The 27,506-nt window shown below is 40.4% G+C and overlaps 1 protein-coding gene across 3 annotated transcripts in view; it reads left to right on the top strand.

Annotated features, from left to right (window-relative positions):
* The window catches only part of raver2 (ribonucleoprotein, PTB-binding 2), a 271,860-nt gene that overhangs the window by 151,214 nt on the left and 93,140 nt on the right, over positions 1-27,506 (top strand). For 2 of the 3 annotated variants that reach the window (XM_060919928.1, XM_060919927.1), the window contains exon 4: positions 5,549-5,740. The exons of the other annotated variant lie outside the window; for it this stretch is intronic. In XM_060919928.1, coding sequence (XP_060775911.1) covers positions 5,549-5,740 — 192 coding nt within the window. The remainder of the gene's footprint in view (positions 1-5,548; positions 5,741-27,506) is intronic. 3 annotated transcript variants of the gene reach the window in all.

The raw sequence follows: 27,506 nt of genomic DNA, 5'->3' as shown, positions 1-27,506 counted from the left end.
AGGTTGACGCAGCACACAGAAAACCTTTTGAAAATATAAGGCCATAAGACTGTTCGCAGGTTGTTGTAAACTATTTGCAGGTGCAGTCTGCGTCTACCTGCGATGCATTGCAGCCATTTCTAAAGACTTGTCTTCCCCTGCGTCAGCCTGCGTCTAGCTGTCACTACCTGCTTCAACCTACGATTGGTCGTTCAAGCGTTGCAAGACCGCCTGTCAATACTTGCGTCAACCTGCTATTTGCACCGATTGGAAGCGAATCACGGCTGAAATGCGAATAGATCGTGATCCACTTGCCTCTGCTAAAGACCCTCTGCAACACTGCCATTATCTGCGTCGAGGCAAAACCAGTCTTGCGTCGACCTGCGATTTTGTTAGATGCACGTAGTTGAAAACTAGTTGCAGCCTGCTGTCTGACCTGGGCATAACCACTACACCACTGTGCCGAACTCATTCATTCATTCATTCATTCACCTATCTGTCTGTCCAATAATTAAAGTCTGCAAGTATCCAGAAAGTAGATATGAAAGGCATTAAAATGACAAAACGAAGAAGGGATTTTGAGAGCGCCTGGTCAAGTGGAATATTCTCTCTCTCTCTCTCTCTCATTCTCTCTGTCTCTGTCTTTCCTTCTGCCATTGAAGTCGAGTATAGCTCCCTGGTGGCAGTGTCAAATAAGTGACGCACAGAGATGAAAGGCACAGACACACTCTGATGTGAGTGGATGTGAGTGAGTGTGTGTGTGTGTGTGTGAATGCTGAAGTTCACCTTATAAACGTTGTCGAATCCCAAAGAGACCTTTAGCACAACTGTAAGGACGAGAAACGTAGCTTGCTAATTATACTGGGAGTTTGAGAGTCAACATATTTGTGTAGTCATTACGTGAATCCATTTACCACCATTTTTATGACAGATGAATAGCGATGTTACAGGTTCTCCTCGTGTGTCTGGAGAGTTGTGTTTTCCAACAGAAAGGATTAATTGGTATATTTAAGTCATTCTATGAAATTGAGTTGTACATGAGCCGATAGCCGACGAGGCACGAAGCACCGAGTGGGCTATAAGCCATGTACGACAAAGTTGAGTGGAATAACTGTTTTATTCTATTCACATTCAACAAGTAGCAATTTGTGAAAAATGCTATAATAATAATAATTCTTGAAAAATAAAAAATGATACCTTCTTACCATCAAATACTTTTATTCCATTTTTTGTTGCATTTTAAAATTTTTTTGGCATTTTGTTTTCAAATAGAGTTTTTAATTTCGTCCTCAGTTGGTTCAGCAAAACGGTCTGCCATTTTGTTTTTCTCTACTCACGGTATATGAGCTGATAGCCTAGTAGTAGAGTAGCCAATCAGAGCGAATGATTGCTCATATCCAGTGAATGTGGATACAATACAGTAATCACTGATATTCACTGAGCCTGAGGCGGATAATTGTTTGAGTATAAATACACAGGTGATTATTTAAAAATAAATAAATAAATGGTATTTAAAGGAGAACGGAAGTCATTTTTAAACTTGCTTTATTTCTTAATTAACGTGTTATTCAATTACGTTTTCGGTTTTAGTAACCTTATATCGTGACTCGTATTGGCAACTAACTGCAATTAAATATTATATTTATCGGCCTATTCGGTTTTTAGCCATGTTGAATTTAGCTCGTTTGGTCCACGGCAGGCGTCGCTTATCCGCACGATCTTCACGAGACTTGTGCGAGACTGCCTACTTTTTTCAAACTTTCCTGATTGCTATCAAAACAAAACTTCCGGCTTGATCACATCAGCATTCGAAAGAGGGCGCGTGCGTCTTTTGACAACGTCGGCAGATGTCGGTCACTTTGATTTCCGCTGTACGTTTTACTTCCGTCCTACGAAGTCTCGCACAGGTCTCAACGAATCTCGTTTACAGCCATCGCTTTGACATATGGACTGATATATTACAGAGCATATTTCAGACACCCATAACTTACTACAGCAGTGACAAAACAGCTATCAAAAATAAATGCATTCCTATATTTAATAAAATGAGAAATAGAATTTTGACAATAAAAAAATTTGCCTTCAGTTCTCCTTTAAACAATCATTTATTTCAAAAGCGGCATGCAAATGTAATGTGCGCAGACTTGTGTTACTTATCTATGCGAGTCTCATCTCATTCATCTCAAGCCGCTTTATCCTTCTACAGGGTCGCAGGCAAGCTGGAGCCTATCCCAGCTGACTACGGGCGAAAGGCGGGGTACACCCCGGACAAGTCGCCAGGTCATCACAGGGCTGACACATAGACACAGACAACCATTCACACTCACATTCACACCTACGGTCAATTTAGAGTCACCAGTTAACCTAACCTGCATGTCTTTGGACTGTGGGGGAAACCGGAGCACCCGGAGGAAACCCACGCGGACACGAGGAGAACATGCAAACTCCACACAGAAAGGCCCTCGCCGGCCCCGGGGCTCGAACCCAGGACCTTCTTGCTGTGAGGCGACAGCGCTAACCACTACACCACCGTGCCGCCTTGTTTTGAAATGGATCAAATAAATCACAGTTCCACTTTACCTTTAAATAGTTTTAGACCAAACTTTGTAGCATCTTTTAGTCACAGCATTTTCTTTCATCATTTGTAATTCTTCCTCATTTATTGGTGATAAAGCGATTTGGCCGCCATTTTGCCGAGTCGCTCAAGGTGATTATCGAGAAATAGTCTGAATTTCTCAACCAGTCAGTGCGCACAATTTTCTATAATCACCTGCGTATTTATACTCGTATATAATATTCCTTCCCTTTTCAATATACATTTAAAAGGATGGTAGCTTGGATTAGGAGTGATTACACTTCTGAATGTGCCGCCCAAAAGCAAGGTTGTTTTTTAGCGCAGTGGTTTTACACCAGTTCACATCTCCACACATCAGTGACTGTCCTCTGACCTTTATCGAATTTCATGACACCACAGATGTGTAATACTCGCACCAGTTTCAAAGAGGAGTATACATTCTGTCAAAAATGAATGACACAATGTACGGTATTTATGAATTACACACTTACTGAGACATAATATTGTCATCTTTTGTCAGTCAGTGCACTGAATGGAGAGACGTGGCTGTGTTTATGTGGTTACTGTGTGACTGTCTGTGGTTTCATGTTGTGCTGATGCGTCATGCTTCATTTTACAAAGCCCATGGCAAAGGACAGTCCAAATATTTCCCAATTTCCCAGGAACCCTGGAACAAAAATGACCAGACCCGCACTTTCTAAACACACAAGAGCAACAAACGCATTTAGATCTACACATGAGGAGAAGTGACAACACACCAGGACAGTATCGGCCAGTTTACAGATACTAATCCAGTCAATGGAGAAAAAGAAAGTACACCCTCCTACAATTCTCTGCATTTATTTGCGGAAGGTGGTTGTGCATGTTATTGCATTATATGGTGTACTTGTGGTTTTTTGTTGTCACCTGAGGTTATTTGTTTGTTTATAGAACTTGTTGAGGATCACACAGTTGTTATTTAGGCCCTGACTGTCGTATGTCGCTCTGGATAAGAGCGTCTGCTAAATGCCATGTAATGCTAAATGCATGTCTAAAGAATGCTCCTGAAACTGGGATAATATCGGCATATCTCACACGTCTTAAGTGGAAAATGCTAAATTTGAAATAAGGCCAAATTCGGAACATCCAAACGGAATATGCTGTTGACATGACCTGTACCAAATTGTAAATATTGTCATATTCAGAATAATAGTGCAATATTAGTGTGCATGTAAACGTTTAATATAGTCTTAGATTACGTGGACCGTTACTATAGAAATGATCAAGAAATTTATTTTTATTAGTTTCACATCTGCTGTTTTAGAAAACGAATCAACACCTTCCAACCAATTGGTGTAGAGAATTCAAGAGTAGACAGTTTTTTACAGGCTTTAATCTGCATTGTGCAAGTCAGTGCAGAAGCAGTTATGTGCATGTGGCTAGTTTTTACTTGGACTCTTCTCAAAGAATCTCTCAAAATTTGAATCTCTCAAACAGCTGAATATTACATTTACATTATTACCTCCGCCAAGGTAGCGTTGGTTGGTTGGTTTGTTTGTTGGTTTGTCTGTTAGCAACATTACGGAAAAAGTAATGAACGGATTGCTCTGAAATTTTTTCCAGAGGTGTGACTGGGCACAAGTAACAATCCATTAAATTTGGCGGTGATCCGGATCACCTTCTGGATCCCGGATTTTTTTAAAGGATTAATTTTTTCCCCATTGAAATGAATGGGCGCGCGACGCAAAAAACAGTTTTTTCCTTCTGTACGCCAAACCATAAGGTGTAAAGTCATGAAACTTGGTACACTGATAAAGGAGTGGACCCTGATTGATTTCATCAAGTTTCATGTTGGTACGTCTCACGCTCTAGCGCCACCAACTGATCACAGTCTTACATGCGTTCATGCACGTAATTTTTGCTCCGTATGTCCGATTTTCATAAGTCTGGTGCCGTTGGAATCCTTGGAGCTAGACGATTCCAACGCACCCTATGACGTCATTATCCGCCTCATTAGATTTTCCGCCATTTTGAATTTTGTCCAAAGTGAAGGTAGAGTGACCCTGGCCACATGTTTTGTCCGATCATCACGAAACTTGGCACACATGATCTCCAGTCTATGCCTAATGAAAAATATTCATTTCGCTCTCATACGTCAAAGCGTTCGCCCGTGGGCAGCCGATCAAAATCGATGGCGAAGCCACCAAACAGGAAGTGAGCTCATATATCACGGAAACGCTTTGACGTATCAAGACCATATTTAGTGGCATGACTTTGGACACCATCCAAACTACCCTCATCAAATATGGTGTCATTTGGCCACCTTGTGTCTTGGCCAAACTTTCACGTGTTGACAGAAAACTTGTCGTGTGGGCGTGCGGTCGCCTCTCTTGCCAGGTCGCCATGGCGGCGCACCTGAGCAAGCATACTTTCGCATTTTCTCCGGAAATGCATTCTAGTTATTATTATTACCTCCGCCAAGGAGGTTATGTTTTTGGTAGCGTTGGTTTGTTTGTTTGTTGGTTGGTTTGTCTGTTAGCAACATTACGGAAAAAGTAATGAACGGATTGCTCTGAAATTTTTTCCAGAGGTGTGACTGGGCACAAGTAACAATCCATTAAATGTTGGCGGTGATCTGGATCATCTTCTGGATCCTGGATTTTTTTAAAGGATTCTTGGCGGAGGTCTGCGCTCTCCGAGTGCTTTTCTAGTTAACATATTGTTTCCTTCCCTGACTTTGCATGTGACGTAATTCACAAAATTATTGTTTGTAAATCACCTGCACCACGCCCACCTTCTGGGTTTGCAGTTTATCCTCCCCTACACACACACATTTCATCATGTACTCATATGGGATCTTAATAAATCAGGACCCATTTTGAAAAATTCAGCAATGTTGCTCCACATGATATATTTAAACATCGGAATGTATTGATTGTCTTAAGAATAAGGTTTCAGATGAAAATGGCAGTGCATTGAATGAGCAGTAACCATATCTCTCTGTGTGTGTTGTAGCTGGCGCAGGATGAGGGCAGTGCTGTGCGGGGTTTTGCCGTGGTGGAGTACGAGACAGCAGAGCAGGCTGAGGCTGTGTTGCTGGAGATGGACCGACACCTGATCCAGGGCCAGGAGATCCGCTTGTCGCTGTGCAGCCCCGGAACATCTGGCCGCAGCACACTCGCTGCCCTCATCGCTGCTCAGGGAGTGGTGAGTAACACACGCACACCAGGCAATGCCCGATTTGCCCGACCAAGACGCTCAGGCAGAAATATTTTAGTGAGTTAGGCCTGTTCGGGCACACCTGTGGTCAGCTTCTTTAAACACAAAAATGATTTTCGAGTGAGTACAATACAAAAAACAAGACATATTAACCAGCATCCTCGCCTCCCCTGTGATCGCCATTTTGTTTTTTTCTTCCCAACTTGTAACACGGATTCTGATTGGCTCGCTTCAGGCACGCGTGCGCATTTGTGCTTTTCATCACTACGAGTGGTCGCTGGTGCCCTCTGTGTTTTCCAGGGTTGACTTCAGGACGTCCACATGTATATATTGTAAAAAAGCTAGCGGTAAGTCCATTCAATGAATGCTAAGACATGCTTTTGTGTCTCAGATAGTAAACCACACTATAAAGGTTGTTTAATTTCCTCCTAAATGCAACGGCAAACTGAACGATAAGACAGTACTGCAGTACAAACTCCTGTTTTATAATGTTTTTAGTTTTATAATTCATCTTTGCAATATTGCTCGTCATTGTTATTGGCAAAACAAAGTGTGTTTTGTGTTCTAAACTCTAAAAAGATCTATTACGTACTAGTACCGTACGTTAGTCTTACATATATGATATTGATTTATGTTGCATGTTTTCAGGGCTTGTCTTGTTTTTCTGTTGCAGAAATACATGTTGTTTTTAAAAATAAATGCTGTTTTTTTTTTAAAAACATGCACTTTTGTCTAAATAACTCAATTATACCCCTAGAAAACATATCAGTATTGCCTTGAACTGTGTACTTGAAAACTTGCCAAAATACCGCAAACTTTTAAGGCAAAAGGAAATTCAAGGGGGCAAAAAAATTTTTAGGCATCAAAAGTAGGCCTACACACACAGACTTATAAAGAAGACATTTTGTATGTTTGTGGATTTTGATCACAACTGAATTCTGGCTTGTACAATAACATTATTAGCTCACCCGGCCGACAGGTGATGAGTTTATGCCATCATGTGTTGTCTGTCGTCCGTCCGGCGTCATCCACATTTCATGAAAATCGCTTCTTCTCTTTCAATTCTTCAACGATTTTTATTCTCTTTGGCAGGCAGGTCGGTCTGCCTGGGGTGCATATAGCTTCTACCCAAATTTGCATAATTGTAATTAATAATGAAGTAATAATAATGAAGTAATAATAAAGTAATAATGAATAATATGGAGTAATTAAGCCCTAATGTGCAGTTTCCACACAAATCGCTTCTTCTTCCTCAATTCTTCACCGATTTTGATTCTTTCTGGCATGAAGGTAGGGGTACCTAGGGTGCATATAACTTCTACCCAGATTTGATTAATTATAATTATTAATGAAGTTATGGACTAATTAAGTCTTAATGAGCAGTTCAACAAAAATTGCTTCTTCTCAGTCAATTCCTCACCATTTTGGATTCTTTCTGGCAAATAGGTCGGGATTCCTAGGGTGGATATTGGTTCTTCATATACTAGTGCATCTCAGAAAATTAGAATATTGTGAAAAAGTTCAATATTTTCCATCAGTTATTTAAGAAAGTGAAAATGTTATATATTATAGACTCATTACACATAAACTAAAATGTTTCAAGCATTTTTCTATTTTAATTTTAATCAGTATGGCGTACAAAAACATTAAAAAAAAAACCATCTCAAAATATTAGAATATTTCATTTCAAGTTTGAGTAAAACAGTATGAACACAGTGTATCTCTCGGTCTAGTTCAGTACACACAACCACAATCATGGGGAAGACTTCTGACTTGACTGTTGTCCAGAAGATGATCACTGATGCCCTCCACAAGGAGGGTAAGCCACAAAAGGTCATTGCTGAAAAGGGTGGTTGGAAAAGGTGCACAAGCAACAGGGATGGCTGCAGTCTTGAGAGGATTGTCAAGAAAAGTTGATTCAAGAACTTGGGAGAGCTTCACAAGGAGTGGACTGAGGCTGGTGTCAGTGTATCAAGACCCATCACGAACAGACATCTTCAAGAAAGGGGATACAACTTTCGCATTCCTAATATCAAGCTACTCCTGAGCCAGAGACAATGTCAGAAGTGTCTTATCTGGGCTAAGGAGAGAAAGAAATGGACTGTTGCTCAGTGGTCCAAAGTCCTCTTTTCAGATGAAAGTACATTTTTGCATTTAATTTGGAAATCACAGTTCTAGAGTCTGGAGGAAGAGTGGAGAGGCACAGAATCCAAGGGGTTTGAAGCCCAGTGTGAAGTTTCCACAGTCTGTGATGATTTGGGGTGCCATGTCATCTGCTGGTGTTGGTCCACTGTATTTTATCAAGTCCAAAGTCAACACAGCCATCTACCAGGAGATTTTAGAGCACTTCATGCTTCCATCTGCTGACGAGCTTTTTGGAGATGCTGATTTCCTTTTCCAGCAGGACTTAGCACCAGCCCACAGTGCCAAAACTACTACCAAATGGTTTGCTGACCATGATATTACTGTGTTTGACTGGCCAGCCAACTTTCCTGACCTGAACCCCATAGATTCTCTATGGGGTATTGTCAAGAGGAAGATGAGAAACACCCGACCCAAAAATACAGATACGCTGAAGGCCACTATCAAAGCAACCTGGGCTTCAATAACACCTCAGCAGTGCCACAGACTGATCACCTCCATGCCACACCGCATTGATACAGTAATTCATGGTAAAGGAGCCCCAACCAAGTATTGAGTGTATAAATGAATATACTTTTCAGAAGTTGGACATTTCTGTATTGTAAATCCTTTTTTTGATTGATCTTAGGAAATATTCTAATAATTTGAGATACTGGATTTCTGATTTTCATGAGCTATAAGCCATAATCATCAAAATTAAAACAAAAAAGGCTTTAAATATTTCACTTTACATGTAATGAATATAGAATATATGAAAGTTTACCTTTTTGAACTAAATTATGAAAAAAAAGGAACTTTTTCATGGTATTCTAATTTTTTGAGATGCACTAGTATAGCTTGTATAGAGTGTATATAGCTTGTAACATTGATTGCACAAGGTGGCCCACTTTAGATTGTTCCTTCTGGACTAGACGGGGCCGGAGTGAGCAACGCTGTCACTGACAGTCTCGTTAGTATTTCCCAATTGGGATTTTCAATACCAAATTACAGCACAATAAAAACAAACAACTATTCACAAGAGAAAAATCGCATTAATATAAACTTATTCCTCTAATAATCTCGTGATCCTCCTAATAATCAAAAATACTAATACACTAATCTTGTCAGGTACGCAAAGGAGGCAGATGTGAACACAGAAGTGTTTATTGTAATACAGTGTGATCTATATACATAAGGTGCAGGAACGCACACACAAAGCAAACAGTCCAAGTCAGCAGGCAAGGTCATAAACAAGGAAAACAGTTCGATCGAGGCACGAACGGGATATCGGAGGCAAAACGAGGACAAGAACTAGAACCAGGAACAGGAGTTGAAAATCCAGGAAAATCAGAAATACAGGAAACAAGGCTCGGTAATGCACACTGAACGTGGCGTAATACTTTGCAATGTCTTACCTTCAGCGCAGTCCTTAAATAGCCCAACATTTAGTTCACTGATTGAAGACAGGTGCACCTTGTTCATGGCGCGCATGCTGGAGCTCGTTTGGTGCGCGTGCAGCCCGAGGCGCGCCTTCAGGTGCACGCATCAAGGCGCACAGGACTGACAACTCCTAATTCAAATAATAGTTCAAAATCCAAATAAAATAATCCTAGAAATCCGAAACATTCTAAAACTATCCCTAATCCTGAGTTAATGTAATGAACCTAATAATCCGATGATGATTCTCATCTCATCTCATTATCTCTAGCCGCTTTATCCTTCTACAGGGTCGCAGGCAAGCTGGAGCCTATCCCAGCTGACTATGGGCGAAAGGCGGGGTACACCCTGGACAAGTCGCCAGGTCATCACAGGGCTGACACATAGACACAGACAACCATTCACACTCACATTCACACCTACGGTCAATTTAGAGTCACCAGTTAACCTAACCTGCATGTCTTTGGACTGTGAGGGAAACCGGAGCACCCGGAGGAAACCCACGCGGACACGGGGAGAACATGCAAACTCCACACAGAAAGGCCCTCGCCGGCCACGGGGCTCGAACCCGGACCTTCTTGCTGTGAGGCGACAGCGCTAACCACTACGCCACCGTGCCGCCCCCCGATGATGATTCTGTTGTATCAAATCAGTGTTCTGTGTTTTAAATAAAGTTTCTTCCTCGCGATGTGGGGCAGTACAGCACGGAGAGGTCAGCAGCCTCTACTAAATGTCACATGGTCATAACCTTTGCACAATACTCTACAGTTGAATCTCCACACAGCACTGTAGTGCGTTTGTTTAGTAGTAGATCGTTCTTGGTCTTTTTGGTGATTCTGCCAAATCTGAAAGTAAAGAAAGGAAGATTCCTGAAGGCAGAGAAACGCCTTCATTTCAGAGGTTGTTTAACTTAAATAAATTATGTTGTGATATTTAGAAGCTGTGCTTTCATATCTTCCATGTCTTCTAGTGTGAATTAGGAATGTGAAAAATAACATTAATAATTCAGCAAAGCTCACAAACCAACGCTGTCTCAACTAATTTGCTATTTATTTTACTCTGTTGTATTTTATGTTATATACTGTATTTTATTATTACTGTATATGCTATTAAGAAGAATAAAACAGCATGATTTGCATGGAAAAATAACTAAAATTGCAACAGTTGATTTTTTTTTAACTAATAATATGAATTAGCTGGAAAATGACAGAGAACTTGTCATCTCATCTCATTATCTCTAGCTGCTTTATCCTGTTCTACAGGGTCGCAGGCAAGCTGGAGCCTATCCCAGCTGACTATGGGCGAAAGGCGGGGTACACCCTGGACAAGTCGCCAGGTCATCACAGGGCTGACACATAGACACGGACAACCATTCACACTCACATTCACACCTACGGTCAATTTAGAGTCACCAGTTAACCTAACCTGCATGTCTTTGGACTGTGGGGGAAACCGGAGCACCCGGAGGAAACCCACGCGGACACGGGGAGAACATGCAAACTCCGCACAGAAAGGCCCTCGCCGGCCACGGGGCTCGAACCCGGACCTTCTTGCTGTGAGGCGACAGCGCTAACCACTACACCACCGTGCCACCCTATTCATGTTAAAAATCCTAAATAATAATTGTTAAACTTATAATAATAAATATAAAAGATAAGAAAATGTCCTAGTCTTAGATACAAAAAAAAAGAAGGAAAAACCCTTGACTTATAATACTAAATACTGGAGATATATGAAAAATAAGTCAAATTTGAAATTTGAGCAATACTATGATACTAATAGAGGAAATATTATCTGAGACAAAGTGAAGGAATTAAACAATATGATTACCTAACTGGGGTGGTACACGGTGGTGTAGTGGTTAGCACTGTCACCTCACAACAAGAAGGTTCTGGGTTCGAGCCCAGCGGCTGGCGAGGGCCTTTCTGTCTGGAGTTTGCATGTTCTTCCCGTGTCTATTTGGGGTTTCCTCCGAGTGCTCCGGTTTCCCCCACAGTCCAAAGACATGCAGGTTAGGTTAACTGGTGGCTCTAAACTGACCGTAGGTGTGAATGGTTGTTTGTCTCTGTGTCAGCCCTGTGATGACCTGGCGACTTGTCCAGGGTGTACCCCGCCTTTTGCCCGTAGTCAGCTGGGATAGGCTCCAGCTTGCCTCCAACCCTGTAGAACAGGATAAGCAGCTACAGATAATGGATGGATGGATTACCTACCGGTAAATGATAAAAAGTCTAAATGTAACAGCAATAGTGTAATAAGGAGAAAAAAAGGCTATGTAGCAATAAACAAATTAATAATAATAATGAAAGCACTAAGATACTAATGGGAATTATACTGATGAAGTTGAACTAGATTACTAATTATTGCTGTTGTTTGCACAGCGGTTTCTAAGGATTTCATATGTTTCTCGAGAGAAATTCCTCGCATCTACACACGATTTAGTCTTAGCTGGAAGTGAATTAAATAATATTGCAGCACAGTATTCCATGGCTGAGAAAACTCCTTCGGTAAACTGCATTACGGTCAGAACCCGTGTTTGTGTTTACGTGGCTGTTCTGCCAGTCATTTTATTGATACTCCACATGCAAATACTACATTTTCGCGCTCTGAAGCTTAGAGCTTATTGCGAAGAGAAAAGGATGGCAAGTGCACTTCTGAATATTCTCATAGAGCCTTATGAGGCAGATTGTGCATTGTATCCCCCGCTGGCTGAAAGGCCCGAAGGGGGATTATGTCGTGGCGATGTCTGTCCGTCCCGGGAAGGGTGCTCACCTTCTGAAATCAACTCCTCTCACAATTGTTGGAGGAATTTCATGAAACTTGACAGGATTCTTTGTTATATGTCGGTAATAAGCATATTGTTATTTCGTTAAATTGGGTCACATTTTACCAGATTTATGGCATAGTTGCCTGCGCGGGATATTGTGCTCTCAGAGCACTCTTGATATTATTGTCAGTACAGTACTTTGTGCGTTTTTGTTATCAAGGTCAATGTTGCTGTCATGCAGTAGTCTACATGGGTTATGAGGTCCTTAAGAAAAGTTATAGCCCTTGATTAACAAAATTATACTTTGACAATTTCATGAGAGTGCGTTTTCCTTCTGAAATCAACTCCTCTCACAATTGTTGGAGGAATTTCATGAAACTTGGTAAAAGGCATTGTTATATGTCGGTAGTACACATATTTTTATTTCGTTCAATTTGGTCACATTTTACCAGAGTTGTGGTCCTTGATTAACAACCTTGTACTTTCACAATTTCATGAAGGTGTGCTTACCTTCTGACATCAACTCCTTTCACAATTTTTGGACAAATTTCTCAAAGCTTGGCAAAAGGCCTTGTTATATGACGGTAATATGCATATTGCGATTTAATTTCATGTGTGAAAATTTTCCCAGAGTTTTGACCCTTGATTAAATAACTTGTACTTTGACAATTTCATGAGGGTGTACGTTCTTCTGAACTCAACTCCTCTCACAGTTTGTGGAGGAATTTCACCAAACTTGGCAAAAGGCTTTGTTAAATGGCAGTTATACACACATTGAAATTTTGTTTAATTTGGGCAAATTTTACCAGAGTTATGCTCTTGATTATTAACAAACTTGTACTTTGGCAATTTCATCAAGGTGTGCTTGCTTTCTGAAATCAACTTCCCTCACAATTTTTATCTCCTGCTGGCTGAAAGGCCCGAAGGAGGATTATGTCGTGGCGATGTCCATCCGTCCATCCCGGGAAGGGTACTCACCTTCTGAAATCAACTCCTCTCACAATTGTTGGAAGAATTTCACGAAACTTGGCAGGATTCTTTGTTGTATGTCGGTAATACGCATATTCTGATTTTGTTCAATTCAGTCTCACTTTACCAGAGTTATGGCATAGTTGCCAGCGGGGGGGTATTGTGGTTTCAGAGCACTCTTGTTTATAGTGTTATATACTGTGTTTGAAAGTAATGTCATGCTTGACAGTCCTTGCTAATGCTAACTCTAGTTAACTAGAATCCCTAGCTGAACTACCACTTCCTGTTAATGGGTGGTAAAAATGGGGCAGGCTCAAAGAAAAAAAAAATCATCATTCAGCTCCACCTGCTTAACCGTTGGCAACTTTGAGAATTCTGACCTCCTGCACCTTTAACCTATCTGATGTAGAGTTGTAGTCACATTTAATGCTGTGGCTCTATGGAACTTCTTACTTCCTTACTTTCTTACTTAAGCCTGTGGTTCCAAAGAGGAACACAGGCCACTGACAGTCTTCCTCCACTCTGTTTTGTTCTGTGCTTCTTTCTCCAACTGTTTCCAGGTGTAGCCAGCTGTCTGGATCTCTGCTGTTATGTTCCGTCTCCAGGTATTCTGGATGTGACCTCTCTTTCTTTTCCCCTGGGGGTTCCACTGTACTGCCTGTCTTGTGATGTTGTTCCTAGGTTTCTGTAGGGTATGGCCAATTCACCCCCATTTTTTTCGAGTTACCATGGGTGTTTCTTTTGTTCTTGTCAGCAACTCTTCATTGGTAAACTTTTCTGGCCACCATATCCTTAGGATCCTACGTAGGCATCAGTTGACAAAAGCCTGGATCTTCTTTTGGAGTGTTTTTGTTGTTCGCCAAGTTTCTGCCTCATGCAACAAAACTGATTTCACATTTGAGTTGAAGATCCGAGTTGAATTTTGTGGAGGTCAAGATGTTGCGTGCCTTCCAGATGTTTCCCAGCATTACAAAGGCTGTCCTGGCTTTTCCTATTCTGGCTCTTACATCCTTTTTTGTTCCTCCTGTGCTGTCTATGATGCTGCCAAGGTAGGTGAAATCCTCGACTTCCTCTATGATGTTTCTTTTTATCTTCACTGGCTCTCTTTTTTGGTGTTAGCTATCAGCACCTTGGTTTTATTGATGCTGATGTGTAGTCCAGTTGATGTGGCATATTCATCCAGTAGATCTACTTTGTCTTGCATCTGTCTGTGGGTGTGTGACAGCAGAGCAATGTCATCCGTAAAATCAAGGTCATCTAGCTGGTCATAGAGTGTCCACTGGATCACATTACATTTGTTTACTGTTGTTTGTCACATGATCCAGTCGACAGCCAAGAAGAACAGTAAAGGGGAGAGCAGACAGCCTTGCCTTACTCCAGTGCTGACTTCAAATTCCTTAGACAGCTGACCTTCGTGAACTACTCTATGTTTTATACCATTGTAGGTTTTCTGGATGATGCGGATCATCTTGTCAGGAATACCATAGTGTCTCATGATCTGCCACAGGATGTCTCTGTCTAAGCTATCGAATGCTTTTTTGAAGTCAATGAAAGTAATGTACAATGCTTTGTTAAATATTAGTATAGTGTTTTTCTTTGTTAAAGCACCATACAATACTTAAAGCACTGTACTGTACTAATATCGGTTAGGGCCTCCCTTTGCTCTCAAAACAGCCTCAATTCTTCATGCCATGGATTCAAATCAAATCAAATCAAATCAAGTTTATTTGTACAGCGCTTTTAACAATAAACATTGTCGCAAAGCAGCTTTACAGAATTTGAACGACTTAAAAGATGAGCTAATTTTATCCCTAATCTATCCCCAATGAGCAAGCCTGTGGCGACGGTGGCAAGGAAAAACTCCCTCAGACGACATGAGGAAGAAACCTCGAGAGGAACCAGACTCAAAAGGGAACCCATCCTCATTTGGGCAACAACAGACAGCCTGACTATAATATTAACAGTTTTAACAGGTATAACCCTCAACTGTCCTCATGGGGCCGTCCTTCACAAGGTATTAGAAACATTACTTTGAGATTCTGGTCCATGTTGATATAATTGCATCACACAGTTCCTGCAGATTTTTCTGGTGCACTTTCATGCTATGAATCTCCTGTTGCCACACATGCTCTACAGGGTGGCATGGTGGTGTAGTCACCTCACAGCAAGAAGGTTCTGGGTTCGAGCCCAGTGGCTGATGGGGGCCTTTCTATGTGGAGTTTGCATGTTCTCACTGTGTCTGCATGGGTTTCCTCCAGGTGCTCCGGTTTCCCCCACAGTTCAAAGACATGCAGTTAGGTTAGCATGGGGCGGCCTTGGGCTGAAGTGCCCTTGAGCAAGGTACCAAATCCCTAACTGCTCCCTGGGTGCTGTAGTATGGCTGCCCACTGCTCTGGGTGTGTGTGCATGTGTTCACTGCTTCAGATGGGTTAAATGCAGAGGATGAATTTCACTGTGTGCTTGAGTGTGCATGTGACAAATAAAAACCTCTCCTTCTTCTTCGTCTTCCCAAAGGTTATTGTACTGGATCCAGATCCGGTGACTCTGAAGGCCACTGAAGAACACTGACCTCATTGTCATTCATGAAACCAGTTTGAGATGACTTTTGGTTTGTGACATGGTGTATTATTATGCTGGAAGTAGCTATTAGAAGATGGTAAATTGTGGCCATGATGGGATGTATATGATCAGCAACAATAGTTAAATAGGCTGTGGAATTCAAGTGATGATTGGTATTAACAGGCCCAAAATGTAGCAAGAAAACATTCCCACACCATTACACCACCCCCACCAGCCTGGACTGTTGACATAAGATAGGTTGGGTTCATGGATTCATGAACCCAACCAAATTCTCACCCTACCATCTGTGTGCCTAAGCAGAAATCGAGATTCATCAGACCAGGCTACATTTTTCCAATCTTCAGCTGTCCAGTTTTGGTGGACCTGAGCCCACTGCAGCTTCAGCTTCCTGTTCTTGGCTGACAGAAGTGGAACCTGATATGGTTTCCTGCTGTTGTAGCCCATCTGCCTCAAGGTTCAACGTGTTGTGAATTCTGAGATGCTTTTCTGCTCATCACATTTGTGCAGAGTGGTGATCTGATTTACTGTACAGTTTCTGTCAGCTCGAACCAGTCTGGCCATTCTCTGTTATACTCTCTCATCAACAAGGGGTTTCCATCCACAGAACTGATGCTCTTTGGATGTTTTTTCTTGATTGTGCCATTTTCAGTAAACTCCAGAGACCGTTGTGTGAGATCAGCGGTTATAGAAATACTCAAACCAGCACATCTGGCACCAACAATCATGCCAATGTGAAAATCGCCGAGATTGTATTTTTTCCATTCTGATGATTGATATGAACATGACGTGAAGCTGCTGGCCCATATCTGCATGATTTTATGCATTGCACTGCTGCCACATAATTGACTGATTAGATAACTGTGTGAATATGTATGTATACAGGTGTTCCTAATAAAGTGCTCAGTCGCCTATAAACAGTCATTCTCTGTGCCAGGAAAGATACTTAGATGACTACAAAACTCTGATACTAAATTCTCAAACTATTAAATAAACATTTTTATATCATAGCACTGTTAAATTCTCATATTTGTATGCCATAGCACTGTTAAATTTTTTATTTTCCATTTTTCTTTTAATAAATAATGTATTAAAATGAGTGCATTGGCATAAACCTTGTAGCCAGTGCTACACATCAGAGCCACTCTGTTAAACAAACTATATTTTATCAAATTGCTGTTGCTGAATTGCTGAATTATCCAGTGCCTGGTCAAAAGTTGTTGATTTTTCGATAACATTTTCTATAACAGCAGCTCTGACAGTAGTGCCAATGAAGTTTTCTGTTAGGAAATGATTAGTTTTTGGACGGAGTCTCTCGTATCAGCACTCTGTAACAGAGGTCAGGCTGTTCTCGCTAACACAACAAGCTGCATTAATAAGAAAGATAAAAGACAGGCTGGTGAGGAAATGACTGTTTATAGCTGCTATAACATAAGCGATAACACAAATTAACTTGTCTAATGGATGTCCCACAACGTTAAATGTAACTATCAAAGTTCCTTCTGTGCCAGGACCTGGTCTTCCCAGGCAGTCTCCTGTCCTAGTACTCACCAGGCCCTTAAGGCACATCGGGTGACGCCAGTCTCCGTTTCTATTGCCCTCGGCCTCTTGCCTATTACATAGCTAGGGTTACAGTGTGGGGCCAGTCCTCTGGTATAAATGTAATTATTCTATCCACATTCATTGGATATGAGCAATCGCCCGCTCTGATTGGCTACTCTACTACTAGGATATCAGCTCATATACCGTGAGTAGATAAAAACAAAATGGCGGATCATGTTGCTCAACCAACTGAGGATGAAATAAAAAGTCTACTCAAAAACAAAACCCCAAAAAATACAAAAGAAAAGCAAAGAACAACAAAACATGGAATAAAGGTATTTGTTGGTGAGAACGGATCGTTTTTTTATTTTTCAAGAATTATTTTTATTGCATTTTTCACAAATTGCTACTGTCATTTCGCGGGTTTGTTTGCATTCTAAGCGGAAGTGAGTTTGTCGGACGTTTTGTATAAAGTTTTTATTTATCGAATTTGCTAAAAATAAAAATGCTCCGTTTTTCAAATTCCAGTGAATGTGGATAGAATAAAACAGTTATTCCACTCAGTCTCGGTGCAACACGGCTCGTCAGCTATCAGCTCATGTACGACTCGATTTCGTGGAACAACTGTTAAATATAAGAAATAAAAATTATGGGATGTTATTTTTCAAAAAAATGTATAACAAATGTTAAGTAAATGTTAGATGTTAAATAAATCGTATCCAATTGCTGTGGTATAAGAGGAATAAAACACAGGAATATGCTGTCATCGAATAATCATCAACTTCAGGATAGTTGCTGATTCGGGTCATTCCTTGCCAAATCAACAAGAGATTATGCTCGACCATCTCAGATTTCAATGAAATTTGGAGGGCTCAGAGATACTATTAAAAGAAGTTAACCCCCAAAACTTGAGCTTCCTATCACCATTAGTTTCAGAGATAAAGGCATTTGAATTTTTCGATTTTTTTGTTTTTTGCTCAAAACATACATATTTCAAAGTGCAATATAATCTTTATTATGCAAGATAGAAACCTAAAATTTTGCACAGAGACTCAATGTCTTGTACTACAAGCTTCAACTTAGAATTTCAATGGTCATTGTATATTAGATGGTGATTTTAACAAGGAAATTAAAAAGACAAATTTGCTTTTTTTTTTGCATTTTTAACTCATTCTGGAAGCTTGCCTGTGGCAGTAATGCTTAAACTAAGAATGTTATTCAAATCTACACAGAAATATCTACCAATTTCAGTTTTACCAAGTCTCCACTATTCCTAGTTTGTCTGTAATAGGGTTTTGAAATTTGCCGATTTCTAAAACATGCCATTTTCAGTAGCAAGAAATCCAATGTGGGATAGCAGTTAGGAACTTGTAAATTTTTTTCAGTAATCCCCAAGACCCATATTTTATATTTCCAAATTTTTGTTCTGTGTCTCTCAAGTATTTTTAAACTACAGGGGTTTAAAAAATCCATTTTCAACAAATTCAAATTTTTGATATATTTTCATATAACTGATATTTGAGGGTTAATAAATGCTTCAAAAATCACTTAGTAGGTTAGGAGACATGTTTCTTCCTCAATTTTAAATAAAATTTCAATTAATGCTCAGTATTATCTCATCTCATTATCTCTAGCCGCTTTATCCTTCTACAGGGTCGCAGGCAAGCTGGAGCCTATCCCAGCTGACTACGGGCGAAAGGCGGGGTACACCCTGGACAAGTCGCCAGGTCATCACAGGGCTGACACATAGACACAGACAACCATTCACACTCACATTCACACCTACGGTCAATTTAGAGTCACCAGTTAACCTAACCTGCATGTCTTTGGACTGTGGGGGAAACCGGAGCACCCGGAGGAAACCCACGCGGACACGGGGAGAACATGCAAACTCCGCACAGAAAGGCCCTCGCCGGCCCCGGGGCTCGAACCCAGGACCTTCTTGCTGTGAGGCGACAGCGCTAACCACTACACCACCGTGCCGCCCTGCTCAGTATTAATTATTTGTAAATTGATTTTAATCTAAGACTGTGTAACATTAGCAATCAATGACCAGCTATTGTGTACCAGTCAACAGCCAGCCTTATCAATATCAACACAGCACAATAGGTGACTTTTGATACCAGAACAGGTGGCTCATATCTTATAGTTTTAGAGTCTGTAAACTGCATACTTGTTCAGATAACATTATATTGCTTGGATTATATTAAATACATTGTAATACAGAGCACTGAGAAAATTTACCAATGTTATTAACTGAATGTGTTTCTTTGCAAGGATTGGATATTTTGAATAGTTGACTAGGGAATTTAATTCTAGTTGCTTTCAATTTGATATCAGTATAAATGAGTTTGTTGTTAGACATCTAGAAATGGCTGAACTTCCTCCCTGTTCTATAGGAATTGGACTAAAGAATTCTGACTGCCATAAACTAACATACAACAGAAATTGTAAGTTAAGTGATTTATATGAAAAATGACTGACTTCTTTAGTTTTTATATATATTTACTGAAAAATGTGAAATGTTCATATATTATTTAGCTTATTTCAAAATGATAATATTTTTTAAACCATATTTCTGTGACATGAACACAAGTAAAATGTTTCCTTATCTATACAAATCATTTAGTTGTATTTATCAGTCCTTAATCATCAATAAAATGGAAATAATATCAAAAATTCGAATTTGGAAAAAATTGATTTTTTAAACACCTGTAGCTCAGAAATACTTGAGAGACACAGAACAAAAACTTGGAAATATAAAATATGGGTCTAGGAGATTACTGAAAAAAATTTACAAGTTCCTAACTGCTATCCCACATTGGAATCCATGCTACTGAAAATGGCATGTTTCAGAAATCGGCGAATTTCAAAACCCTATTACAGACAAATTAGGAATAGTCGAGACTTGGTAAAACTGAAATTGGTAGATATTTCTGTGTAGATTTGAATAACATTCTTAGTTTAAGCATTACTACCACAGGCAAGCTTCTAGAATGAATTAAAAATGCAAATTTGTCTTTTTAATTTCCTTGTTAAAATCACCATCTAATATACAATGACCATTGAAATTCTAAGTTGAAGCTTGTAGTACAAGACATTGAGTCTCTCTGTGCAAAATTTTAGGTTTCTATCTTGCATAATAAAGATTATATTACACTTTGAAATATGTATGTTTTGAGCAAAATGCAAAAAAAATCGAAAAATTCAAATGCCTGTATCTCTGAAACCGTTGGAGATACGAAGCTCAAATTTTGGGGATTAACTTCTTTTAATAGTATCTCTGAGCCCTCCAAATTTCATTGACATCTGAGATGGTCGAGCATAAATTTGTCAGATATTTGTTGATTTGGCATGGAATGACCCATTCTTTTCCTATCATCTCTTCCTTTACATTTTGGAAAACCCAAAGAAAGACCCCGAAAAACATGCATGCCCTGATTCTTTCTTTCTTTCTTATACACATACTCAGGTCCAAAGATGCGAGACGAGGCAGAGGCAGTGGCGGTTTAATTACAGTGTTCACACAGTGTGCTATAGCAGACGTAGCCTTCCTGTTATATTTCCGGTGCCTGAAATAAAGCCGGCTGCTATTTTAAAGATGTGGGACTCATACAGTGGAAACTATGGACCATATTAATACAAATCAGCATCAGTGAAAGCAGCAAGCTGTTCTCACTCAGTCTTTGAATTCCATGAAACACTCATGAGCTTCCACCTGCTACTAACATGATTTTTTTGGAGCACTTTCATAGGAAAGCGTTACATCCTTTCCACAAGCAACCAATCAAAACAAAAGGTGCCCACACATTTACACCCACACACTCATGTTTCTGTACATCTCTCATAGTCTCTCCTTCTCAGTAGATTTGTATCAGGCATGGATTTTTTTTTTCCTTTTCATAATAGGTCCACTTTCCTGTCTAATCGATGTCTTTACTGGACATTCTTTCTTCCTACAATCTTCCTTTCCTTTTACCATAGCTGAATAGGCATGCTTGTGTGTGTGGTTTTTTATTATTTATTTATTTTTTTTTATGTTGCTACATCAGAGCCTTCACTGATTTTAGCATCAAGACATGAGCCACAGTAGGGAAGTAAATATCCCAGGGGCATCTTTTCACTTTTTTTTTTCTCCCCAAGCTTTTTTGTTTTACAGGAACTGGATACACGCCTTTCTTTCCTCAGCTGTCCTCTGTCTCTTTTTCCAGCTCCTGTTGTACCCTCCGCTCTCCTTCTCCCAGTGAAATCTGTCAAATCAAACAGAAGGAATTCAAGTTGACATTTCTCTGCATCACCACCCCTGCAAATCACGTACAGCACCCTGCTCAAACGACAAATGTGCTACTTTCTGAAACACACACACACACATACAGACATATATATATATATATATATATATATATATATATATATATATATATATATATATACACACACAGACTGAGGGGGTGCAGACCTCATTCTGGTGGAGCTTCAGGCTCACCTCATTCTGGTGGAGCTTCAGGCTCAGTGCGAAAGCCCCTGCCAAGCTTTGACTTCCCATGTTTTCATAGCAGTGTGAAACTGTAGCTGCCTGGGGACTAGCAGGTGTCTCTGCTGTGTTACTACTCACAGAGCTGTTATGATACAGGCAAGTGTGCACACAGCTATTCTATACATCTGTCATATTCAGTTACACACCAAGGGCTAGGCGAGCCTCCCTGCTGGACTGGTCTGTGTAGGGTTCCTTAATCGTAGGATGTCGAATTTTGACAATAGATGAGTTTGTTGATTGTTTGTGTATAGTACAGAGATGTCCGCAAGCACCGGCAACCGGTGGTTTTCTCCGCCTACATAGAAGGTCTGCGCCGGCTACTCGATCCCAGAAGAAAAAAATTGCCTTTCGATGTTCAAGTGATTTATATTGTCTCCACTGGCCATAATTTGCTGCAAATCCAACTATTTCCACCATGAAATTGTCTTTGATTCAGGTCAGGCATAACCGAAAGCGACACCATATTTGTTGATCGATTCTTGCGCTCTGATTGGCTGAGCTGGACCACGTGACCATGCCGTAGGCTATGTAGTTATGTTACAGAGCCATGCAGCATACTACAGAGGGTAACTAAGAAAGCCAAGCGCACACACATCTGGAGGGAAATTTCATACATATTTTGTAAATATTTTACACGGAAATGGTCAGTAATTTATTCACTAAGAATACACCAGAAGGCATGTAAATTTCAAAATTTTCTGGGGGGGCGGGGCGGGGCATGTCCCCAGACCCTCTTAGCATTAGCGTGCCTTTGGCAAATTTCAGAGCCGCCTACTACTATTATTTTTTTATTTATTTGTTTTTTTAGCCGGCTGCTTTAGATTTTCTGGAGAACCCTGATAGTATAGATCGACGTGTTGTCCATTCAGCTGCAGAACCGCACCACAGATGTGCTTGCCCTAATTATATGAACATTTTTTCTCAGTGAGACCAACTGTAATAATTCAGGATACATAGATACCAGTTGTTGTATGTAGTACTAGTCCTATACCATTCTCATTTATTCAATCAAAAAAAGTTCCGATAATAACATTCGATACCACGCGATGCTGTGTGACATAAGCATAGCATACAGATGACATGAAATGACAGTGATCTGGATGCAATTAATTAGCAAAGCAAAGCAGACTGCAAACTTTGTGAAATTATCAAAAACTGGAACTACAACATCTTCCTACACTGCAAGTATTGAGCCTGGAGCAGGGATCAAGCATGCTGAGAAACTGTTGCATATGAGAGCACTTCACTTCTGCGAGCACTGAGGAACTGCCAGTTCCTTTCCCTGCACTTCCCAGTCTCTCCACTTTATTCGTGAGTCAAGGTGCAATTCATTACACCTAGCGCTCATTTTTAAAGGAAAACTGAAGACAAATTTTTTATCATCAAAATTCTATTGATCTCATTTTATTAAATATCGGAATGCATTTTTGATAGCTATTTTGTCACTGCTATAGCAAGTTATGAGTGTTGTTTGAAATATGCTATGTAATATATCAGTCCATATGTCAAAGCGATGGCCATAAACAAGATTCATTGAGACCTGTGCCAGACATCGTAGGATGAAAGTAAAACGTGCAGCGGAAATAAAACCCTGTGTCCAAAATTGCTCACTCGTTCACTACTCCCTACTCCTTATATAGGGAATTACTATATAGAGGACTATATCATGAGCTCATCGGTAAAATGAAAAAACGCTTTCGGACACTACTCCGTCGCGCTGGTATTTACATCATTGCTGTTGCACAATTAAAACGTGCCAGATCAGTCAGCTGGTGGGTTTTCAAAATAATAAATACATGCATGAATTTTTGTGATAAATACTGTACATATTATACTGAGCACATGTCCCACATTAATCAATACAAAGTACTTGCATCTTTCAGTGTTTTTAAATCAAGGCTGAATACTTTCTTCTTTGCCGCTGCCTTTTATCAAATCAAACTTGAGACTTTTAATTTGATTTCTTTTAGCGCGACCGCAATGCATGATGGGATAGATTGCTTTGGTTAGTGATCATCGGTTGTACACTACTTTTCGTGATGCATTGTGGGATACTTTGAGTGCACTATATAGGGTGTAAATAATCCTCACTAAGGTTTCGGACAGCACTACAAAATGGTGTCCCCACTATATAGTGCCCTTCATAGTGAGTAGGGTGTGATTTTGGACACAGGGCAACATCTGCCAACATTGTCAAAAGTTGCGCACGCGCCCTCTTTCGAATGCTGATGTAATCAAGCTGGAAGTTTTGTTTGTTTTGATAGCAATCGGGAAAGTTTGAAAAAAATAGGCAGTAATCGTCATTTAAACTCATTTTTGTGCAATATTTCGTTCGGAAAACAGTTTTCAAACACTTCACGTTTCGAAGTCTCGCACAAGTCTCGTGAAGATCACACGGATAAGCGACGCCTGCCGTGGACCAAACAAACTAAATTCAACACGGCTAAAAACCGAATTGGCCGATAAGTATAATATTTAATTGCAATTAGTTGCCAATGTGAGTCACGATATAAGGTTACTAAAACCGAAAACGTAATTGAATAACACGTTAATTAAGAAAGAAAGCAAGTTTAAAAATGACTTCAGTTCCCCTTTAATGACTACGCTCATTGATATTGCTTTGAATGCTCTGGTCAGCCACCCTCTATCAAAGATACTCTTTAAATACCATAACATCTCAAACATCTGAGTACGAGTTCATTGCCAGCAGCACACAGCAACAACCAACATAAACAGAACTAAATAAAGTGGTCCCTGATGGATTAATATTAAGAAAGTTGCTCATTTTGATATTATTACCTTGATGAGTACCTAAAAGCATGTATTTATACTCATATTCAGACTAGTATTGCTGAATCTGTAGTAATAATTAAGTCGTACATGAGCTGATAGCTGATGAGTCGTGTAGCACTGAGTTGGCTATAAGCCATGTACGACGAGATTGAGTGGAATAACTGTTTTATTCTATCCACATTCACTGGATTTTGAGAAATGGAGCATTTTGCAAATTCAATAAAAACTTTCTACAAAATGTCAGACAAAATCATTTCCAATTAGAATGTAAACAAACCGGTGAAATGACAGTAGCAATTTGTGAAAAACGCTGTAATTCTTGAAAATTTAAAAAAAGATCCGTTCTTACCACCAAATACTTCCATTCCATATTTTGTTGCTTTTTTGTGTATTTTTTGGGGTTTTGTTTTCGAGTAGAGCTTTTATTTCATCCTCGGTTGGTTCAGCAAAACGCTCCACCATTTTGTTTTTCTCTACTCACGGTATATGAGCTGATAGCCTTGTAGTAGAGTTGCCAGTCAGAGCGTGCAATTGTTCATATCCAATGAATGTGGATAGAATAATATCGTATATCAGTCTGGCCATACAAATTTGGGATTAGGATTATTTCTAATATTTGAGCTGCAAACAAGCTGATAAAAAGGCATGTTGTGTGGACTGTTGTTCATTATTTTGAATCCCAGTTCCCTCCTGAATCTGTACTTATCAACCCAGAAGGATGTGGGGCTAATCTTGTTCCTCCATACCTCAGAGAGCGAGAGAGAGAGTGAAGTGTTATTGCTTAAAAGAAAGTTATTTACCATTACACACCATAACTGCTTGTAACTTGTGTTTGTGTGCATGTGTATATGTCTTTGTATGCATACATGTGTGTCTTTACTTTAATACACACACTATGGTTGTGTATGTGTGTGTACACAAGCCTCCTGGGGAACAGTAGGCAGCAGATGGGGTTGCAGTGTGATTGGGATGGAGCCATTCTACTTGCAGACATCTCAGATCTAATGAGGAAATCAGAGCTTCTACCATTTATGCCAACTCCCTCACACACACATTTTGTCTAGCCCCACAGAGCCAGGCTTTTGACTACAGCATGAAGCTTGATATGGGTCGTATTAGATTTCAGTACAGAGGCACCTGCCATGCTTCAGTAGCCCTTTAATATTGGGTTTCAAAGACCAACCAAAACCAGTGTGATATACAGCTGTTATACAGTGAAGTGACTAATTGGGCACTGGGACCAAAAATTGACATAGTAGCTAATGTGGCTGTGAACGTAGAGGTACAAGTACAGTATGTGTCCTGGTGAATACAAGTAATGCTGCCTTCCTGTCAGGGTTCTCTCCTGGACCATCAAGATCACCTCCTTAACTCCAAAGGAAGCCTAGGATTACTTCAATCATTATAAATGATGTGTACTGCAAGACATTACCACGAGTTGGCCTAGTGGTTAGCGTGTCTGCCTCTCGATCGGGAGATCGCGAGTTCTACTCGCGGTCGGGTCATACCAAAGACCATCATAAAAATGGTACCTACTGCCCTCTGGCAAGGTACGCTGCAATATAGCTGCGAGTGGGGAGTCAAACTTTCGCAGTTACCAGAGGACTAGCCCCCCACTGTAACCCTAGCTATGTAATAGTCACGTCAAGTTTATTTGTATAGCGCTTTAACAATAAACATTGTCGCAAAGCAGCTTTACAGAATTTGAACGACTTAAAATATGAGCTAATTTTATCCCCAATGAGCAAGCCTGCGGCGATGGTGGCAAGGAAAAACTCCCTCAGACGACATGAGGAAGAAACCTCGAGAGGAACCAGACTCAAAAGGGAACCCATCCTCATTTGGGCAACAACAGACAACATGACTATAACATTAACAGTTTTAACATTAAGTCAGTTTCATTGACGTTGTAACACTTCATTGATGGAAACTTGAGTGCAAAACTGTTCATGACAACTGCAGTCCCAAAGTTAGCAAGTCAACTGTAGTCCTCAGCCATAAAAGCATTACTGTAAGAGTCCAGAGCGTCCTCCAGGTGTAACTTTCAACTGTCCTCATGGGGTCATCCTCCACAGGAGCAATGCGATAAGACGCCAACCAGACACAGGGCACCAGGATGGATCAAGCAGGTCTGAGGGGCAGAAGAGGTCAGCACCTCAATCCCAGGACCGACATGTAACTCAGAGGGACAGGTTGGGGGAGGGAGAGAAAACACAGGTTGTTAGGTATGCCCTAAAAATGACACAAGTATCAAGTCTGTGTGGTAGGCTCGCAGAGACGAGAGTCTTGACCTCAGGCATAATACACAACAATGGCATGTTCATATGGTTAAAAAATATCATGACCTGCTCTGGCTGGATGCTTGATTGGGTGATGGGAGCACACTCTTCAGCAATGATGGGATGCAGATGGGACCCTTAGGGCTGGCCAAGACAATTCAGTTACATTTCACCGGGTCTGGGACATGTGACAGAATGTCTGACGGCCAATTCCCTGCAGGCTACGAGAGCCAGTCGAGGTCTCCACCCTCTCCACCAAAAGATTTCCTGTTGACTCCATGTAACTCAGAGGGACAGATTTGGGGGGAGGGGAGGAGAGAGAGAGAGAGAGAGAGGGAAAGATGCTACAAAATATGTAAAGAAACAAAAATGCTAAATATGTAAAGAAACATCATGCTACAAAATATGTAAAGAAACATCAACTTTTAGAATGTTTTCTCTTACTTTTATTCAATAGTCAATAATTGTTACATTTGTTTAGCATAAGAATATTATTAACTAACATGTTTTCAGCACAAATATTTTCGCACTGAACAATAAACTGTATAACCTCCTGTAGTACCTGATTCAACTCGTTATCCATCCTTTTTGCGACCAGTGCCTCGCAATGGAGCATGCAGTGTGTGGCCACTACATGCGGGGCCTTCTGCTTAGTGAGCGCGGTCACTCCACTGATCTTTCCGGTCATTGCCGCGGCTCCGTCCGAACACGCCCCCACACAACGGGTCCAGTCCA

This window comes from Neoarius graeffei, chromosome 4 (genome assembly GCF_027579695.1).
Source record: "Neoarius graeffei isolate fNeoGra1 chromosome 4, fNeoGra1.pri, whole genome shotgun sequence".
In the NCBI taxonomy this organism is placed as follows: domain Eukaryota; kingdom Metazoa; phylum Chordata; class Actinopteri; order Siluriformes; family Ariidae; genus Neoarius; species Neoarius graeffei.
This window is presented reverse-complemented; position numbering and strand designations above follow the sequence as displayed.